Below are 6,456 nucleotides of genomic sequence, written 5' to 3'. Positions count from 1 at the left end.
GCGCTGCCCCGGTGCATGCTGGGCCCAGCCGCGGGGACAGGGGGGCGCTGCCCCGGTGCATGCTGGGCCCAGCCGCGGGGACAGGGGGGCGCTGCCCCGGTGCATGCTGGGCAGCCAGGCTGGGCGTGGGGGAAGGTGGGCTGGGGCGGACGTTGTACGTGGAGACCAGGTGCATTGTGGGTGGAGCTGGCCACTGCGGGACAGGTGAAGGGCGGGTGGCGATCCGCAGGCGGGGCTGAGGAAATCGGACAGGTGCATCATGGGTAGCCGCGCGGGGGAGTCTGGGCTGCGAAGCTCATGGGTGTGAGACTACGCCGAGCTGCTTCCCATGATCCTCTACTGGCTCGGAGCCAACCCGGAAGTGGGTGTGAGAGGGGGCTGGAGCCCAGCGCTGCTCAGGGCAGGGTCGGAGCGGCTCCCGAGGACAGACGAGGGCAGTGGCGTCGCCGTGTTAATTGAGCATGCGCAGAGCGTGCGCTCCCGTTTATGCGCTGCACGGAGCGGAGTCGGCAAGAAGTAGAGTCTGACACTACACCTGGGCCTGCCAGTGAGTAGCAGGCCGCTGAGCCAATGGGAGTGTGGAAGCGTGGAAGTCCCGCCCTCGCCAGAGGTGGGGGCATTGTTGTGGGTGACGTCACGGGCGGAGGATGCGGGTGCCCCATTGGCCCGGGTTCCTCCGCCGTGAGCTGGGCTCTTAAAGGGCGACTCGAGGGGAGGCCGGGCCGGCCGGGCGGGCCCATGGCCAGCACCAGCAGCCACCTCGTGAGTACGCGGCGTGCCGGGCCCCTGCGCAGGGCCTGCGTCGGGCCCGGCCGCTCGTGCGGCCCCTGGGAGGAGGGGCTAGGCCGCAGCGGCGGGGCCGGCGGGCCCCAGGCCGCGAGGTGCGGGCGCCCCAGCAAGGCGCTCGAGGCTCTTCCGCGGACTCGGTGCGCTTCGCCCCTCAGAGCAGCCCCCACGCGGGGGGCGCGAGGGCTCTGGGTGCGGTGGGGCTGTGCGGGGCCCTCCCTCAGCTCCCGGGCGGCGCGGCGCGGCGCGGGGCGGGGCCCCCGGCGCGGGGCCCCCTGTCAGGCCTCGCGGGGCGGGGAGCTCTGGGGGCGGTGGGCTCTGCGTGAGCCCCAGGACACGGGTGGGGGTCTGGGCACGATGGGCTCCGCAGGAACTCTCCCGAGCGGGCCCAGAGCGGAATTGAGTGCACTGGGCTCTGTGGGAACCCCGCTGGTCAGGAGCGGGGTGTGTCTGGGTGCGATGGGCTCTGCGGCAATGCTGTGAAACAGTGGCTCTGAACCTTTCCAGGCTACTGGACCCCTTTCGGGAGTCCGACTTGCCTGGTGTACCCCCAAGTTTCACTTCACTGAAAAACTACTTGCTTACAAAATCAGACATAAAAATACAAAAGTGTCACAGAACACTCTTATTGAAAAATGCTTACTTTCTCATTTTTACCATATAATTAGAAAATCACTCAACTGAAATATAAATATTGTACTTACATTTCAGCGTATAGTATAGAGCGCAGTATAAGTAGTCCACTGTCTGTATGAAATTTTATTTTGTACTGACTTTGCTAGTGCATTTTATGTACTCTGTTGTAAAGCTAGGCAAATAACTAGACGAGTTGATGTACTCCCTAGTAGACCGCTGCATACCCCTGGTTGATAACTACTGGTATAAAATACTTGTAATTGCCTTTAACTACTGCACAGTTTTTGTACACGAAAGAGGTTTTTTGTCTTTCTTTGTACAGAGTGAACCTGATTAAGATGGTCATTAGGTTAGGAAACTAAAATTTCCACTTTTCATCCAGAGAAGATGAAAAGCCCATCTTCTATGAACCATCTGGCTCCTCGAGTGTACAACATGTGCCCCCAAACTGAGCTTGTCTCCATAATTTTAATTCTGACACTGAAAGGAAAACAGCTGCTTCTTTGGGCTTGTGTTTTGGAGGAGCAAAGATTGAACCATGCTGTTGAAAGTAGACTTCTAGTTTCATTATGCTTGGGTGTTAAGGTTGCTTTTAATGGAAATTTCCACTGAAAGGATATTAGAACTTTCTTGTTCTGGAAGGGACCACCTGTTACTCTGTAACCTGCTTTTTTTTCATTAGCACCAATTGTCTGAACTCAAATCATAGGCAGTGGTAGTGAGGGAGATAGTCGTCACAGGTGATTGAACTAAAATAAGCCTTTCAGATATAGCTGCTGACTTACATTCTGATTGTGAACGCTGATTGATAGAAGGGAAGTAGCTGACTGAAGTGGTTCTTATAGTTTGCATTTATGGGATATGTAGCAAAATTTATTATAGTGCAGTTTTTAAGATTTAATAACTATCAACTTTTATTGCTCAGGGATGTGGAAAAACACGCTGGGAACCCTCAGGGTAGGGGTGATGGCCCAGCCCCATTCCACAACATATCCTCTGCTCCTGTCTCCCTGCTTCGGTGTGCTACATTCAGCTTTTAGATTTTATACATAGTGACTTTTATAAACTTAATCAGCCCAGTGGGAGGTGATAGGGGATGAGAGAGGAAGTGGGGATTCAGCCAGGAAGGGTTTTGGGGGAAGCGTGAAGTGGAAGGGAGAGGAACTCAAGCGTCACTTTTCCCCATGCTGTCCCCGCATGGTGTATCTTCACCTCCACGTTTCCCTTCCACTCCAAAGTGGTCCCTCAGCACAACTTCTCTCTGGAACACAGATAGTTTGTCAATGTAGCTCCTCTTTGGGCCCCTCTCAGTTGAAGCCCACTTTCACTTACATCCCTGTTCCCAACCCATGCTAATTCCCCCATCTTCCCAGGACCCCCTTCACGGCACCCTCCTCCTGTGTTTCATCTGTCCCCCAAAGCCCACTCCAGCAGCCATGCTGACCATTCTCACTGAGGAATACGTGCAGAGCAAGGCTGATGCCAGTCAGTGCTCATTTTCACTGAAAATGACGTTTCTACCTCCCCCAAAGATGTCTGTCTGTTTTTGTTTGTTTATTTAGTAATTGTTAGGGAATCAGATTGACAGTAAGAGAAGACTGATGTCATGAATGAATCTGTGAATTTCTGTAGGCTAATCTTAATATAACTTTCAGGTTATGCCAAATAAGGAAAAATAACGGTTTAATTTTTAAGTTCTTTTGAACTTAAATTTGATAGCACGTGAGATGTTATCAAAGTTTGTGTGAGAGAAATGTGGCATTTGTGGAAAGGGTGGCTGTTTAGCTATAGGAACCTAAAGAAATGTGAGAAAACTGGATAATTTTTTTAGAGGTCTATTTTAAAGCGTTTCCCCTACAATTAGAGATAATATGTTTGGGAAACAACCCCTTCCCCACCTCCAAAAAAATAAAAAAATTGTCCTCTGAAGAGTTATAGTGCTGATGTTGGAGAATGAATTTAATTATTAAAATGTGAAAGCTATTTTAGTCCTGCTTTATATACCAATCTCAATACAACCTTAACTACAGTTACTGATAAATAAATGGGATCTCTGTTGATAATAATTAATTAGTAGCTGAAGGTCTGTTCTGTTGCACAAGTGTGATTTGTAAAACCATGTTTATATAAAAAAAAAAAGAGAAAATATGGGACAGTAACAGGCTGCAAAACCCCATTGATGACTGACCTTGGTAATATTCAGATCAAACAGCTCTCAACCATGCTTGTAGCTGTTTCTATTGCTTTGCACTGACTCAGACATTCTAGGGTTCAGGGTAGTGCTTCAGTTGTGTGTGTGGTTGTGTTGATTTGTGTCTGACAAGGTTATGCTGGGAGATTTGTGCACGTGGTGGGTGTCGCCATTAGGCCAAGTAACCCACCATCTGTGCAGTCTCCCTCAAACAACCCATGAAATTGGTCCATGCAGATTAGCTGTAGAGTAAGGGTGGTGATCAGTGGTCTAGTACTGGTGACATGGGATACGTGCATGGCTATATGCCGCACAGGTATAATTAGTAAAGTCAGAATGTCTGAGAACTTAAAAATTGGATATCAGACCATCAGTCCCATTGATGATTCAACGATATGATTCAGTGATATTCCGAACAGTGAGCCCTCAGCCATGCTTATAGCTGTTTCTATCGCTTCACATCGACTCTACAGATGTAACTGGCTTCTGAGTGACACACAAAATGATAATCCTGGAATTTTATTATATATGTAAACTGGGAAAAAAATGATTTCGGTTAATTTTGTGTTAACATAAAAGTGCTTTTGCTGCATAGTTTTTTATTTGGGTATAAGCTATACTAGCAAAAGCACTTTTATATAACCGGAGTGGCCAAACAGCTGCATGTGGCTCACAGAGCACATTCCCCCCCCCCCCCCCCACTAGCTTCCTCTTACCAGATGGGGAGAGGGGATGGCGGCTAGGGCCTTCTACCCTAAGGAAGGCTGGTGGGGCTAGCAGCTTCAGCCCTGCAGGAGGCACCTGCCAGGGTTTGAGACTTCAGCCCTGCTCTTGCTGAAGCCGCAAGCACCTTCCATGAGGCTAAAGTCCCGAGCCCCATCACCCAGCCACAAGGTAGAAGCTCTGAGCTCTGGAAGGTGTGCCTGGCTCTCAACTTCTGAAGAGTATCATATGTGGCTCAGAGGATCTGTAAGTTTGGCCCCCCCTGCTATAAAATCTGCATCTACAGTAGAAGTGTTTACTAGTATAGCTATCCTGGCAATTTGTTTCTAGTGTAGACTAAGCTCTTGTAATCTTAAATACTTGTAACTGTTTTACATATAAAACTTTTCAGAAAAAGTGAGATTTCTTTGTTTTTTGTTTTTGAGTTCATAGTGTCTGTTTAAAATCCCTCACACTTCATTTATCTGTAGACAGCTTTGTCTGTATCACTGACACATAGACTGTCAACTTCTTGATTGGTAAAAGATTTAGAGAAAACTGATCCCAAACCAGGCTAGGGTTGAAAGATGGAATAAACTCATGAACACTGTTTTCAACATTCTAGGTTTACAAGGTCAGATAAGTAGTTTAATATGGCTAGGTACATACCCATATGTGTTAGAAATAACTGGTCAGAGAGTAGTGATACAGACAGTTGTGTGTGGCGTAGCTTTCAAACTAAATGTGCATCCACAGCATGGTCGGTTTTTTTTTTTAAGCAAACCCTATTCTTGAGTGGACATGGAAATTACTTCCCATGTCTTACAAGAAATAACACATTTTCTCACAGTTTTTATAACTGTGAATGGATCACTGTGCTTGTTCCTCCCTCAACTCTATCTGTATAAGAGACATTGATAAAGTATCCAAAGGAAGTAACAAAAACAGAGTCCATAGGTATTAGGGGAGAGATTGCAGGAACTAGATAGTTATGTACCGCTTGGAAGATGTTAGCTCTGTCTAAATACTTAAAAAAATGTAGCACCGTTTTTATTAAACCCACTTAAGGTAATCAAAGGTTTTAAATTTCTACTTTTTTCACCTTAATAACTCAAAACTTTCTTGGAAGGACTCTCTGAATGACTCTAGAACTCATAGGTTTATGACATCAAAAAAACCATGCAAGTGAGACCTGATTTAAATGTGTTGTGATTGTTTTTCTATACAGACTGTTTAACGCAAACACTAAGAAGAAAAGCCCTCTGTTAAGGAGCTTATTCACAGGTATCCTCCACAAAGAACTTCCCTGGTTCTACTTTGGTAAAGTTCTGGTACTTCTGATATTTTGAAAGTTTAAAAACAGGAAACACTTTTTGAGGTGGGAATTTTGTTATTTTAGACATAAAAAGCAAAAACAGCACAACCAATTTTGTTTACCTTCATGTTCTCCTCTACATATCTTTTAGGCAAATAAGCATACTTGAAAAAGCTGAGACCCAATAATTGGGTATGTGCAAAAGAACTGGATAAAACAGCATAATGTAGAGAAATGTTGAAGCTTGTGCTAAAGCCCGTTTCAGCCTTACTGACCAATGATTGCTGTAAGCAATAAATGGCTTTGGTGGGGGAAAGACAGACTTGCAGCATGGTTAAAAGACTAATACACTTATTTAACAGTATTTTCATATATTCTTTATTGTTAGGCATTGCAAGGATTAACTTGCTTATCACATTCTTTTCCCAAGATTTTATTAAATTTGGTACTAAGATTATAAACAGGAATATAATGTAACAGCAATAGTTTAGATCTGTCACAGTTATTTTGGTTCTTTTCTGGTTTGCGTTGGATTGGATCAGTTTATAAAAGATCCAGATGAACAAGAGTGGAAGAAATGTTAGTGACTTATTTACGTATCTAGATAATTGGGTTAGAGGCTGAATACAGGTGCTTGGAGATTCCTGTGGCTTCCTGCTTCAGATCAGTTTGACGGTTATTAAATAATAAAACAGGCCCTTTAAACATTGGCTCTGGCCCCTGAAGGTTCTAGAAACTGAAGTTCTTTGCTTAGTAATGGAAGAGGTTAGAGGATAAGTAGTTGGTATATGTGTTCCTACAAGTTCCCTCATTAGCAAAAATCTTT

General features: G+C 45.9%; 1 protein-coding gene across 8 annotated transcripts in view; it reads left to right on the top strand.

Annotated features, from left to right (window-relative positions):
* Positions 1-342: 342 nt before the first annotated feature.
* The window catches only part of PDPK1 (3-phosphoinositide dependent protein kinase 1), a 96,788-nt gene continuing 90,674 nt past the window's right edge, over positions 343-6,456 (top strand). For 6 of the 8 annotated variants that reach the window (XM_078854487.1, XM_078854484.1, XM_078854489.1 and 3 more), the window contains exon 1: positions 619-762. In XM_078854487.1, the coding sequence (XP_078710613.1) occupies positions 739-762 (24 nt within the window). In that variant the 5' untranslated portion in view covers positions 619-738. Of the gene's footprint in view, positions 548-618; positions 763-6,456 lie in introns of those variants that run through there. The other 2 variants (XM_078854492.1, XM_078854490.1) reach the window with 2 other exon arrangements.

Source organism: Lepidochelys kempii, chromosome 10 (genome assembly GCF_965140285.1).
Source record: "Lepidochelys kempii isolate rLepKem1 chromosome 10, rLepKem1.hap1, whole genome shotgun sequence".
Classification (NCBI taxonomy): domain Eukaryota; kingdom Metazoa; phylum Chordata; order Testudines; family Cheloniidae; genus Lepidochelys; species Lepidochelys kempii.
Note: the sequence above shows the minus strand (reverse complement) of the source record. Positions and strands in the feature narration are given on the sequence as shown.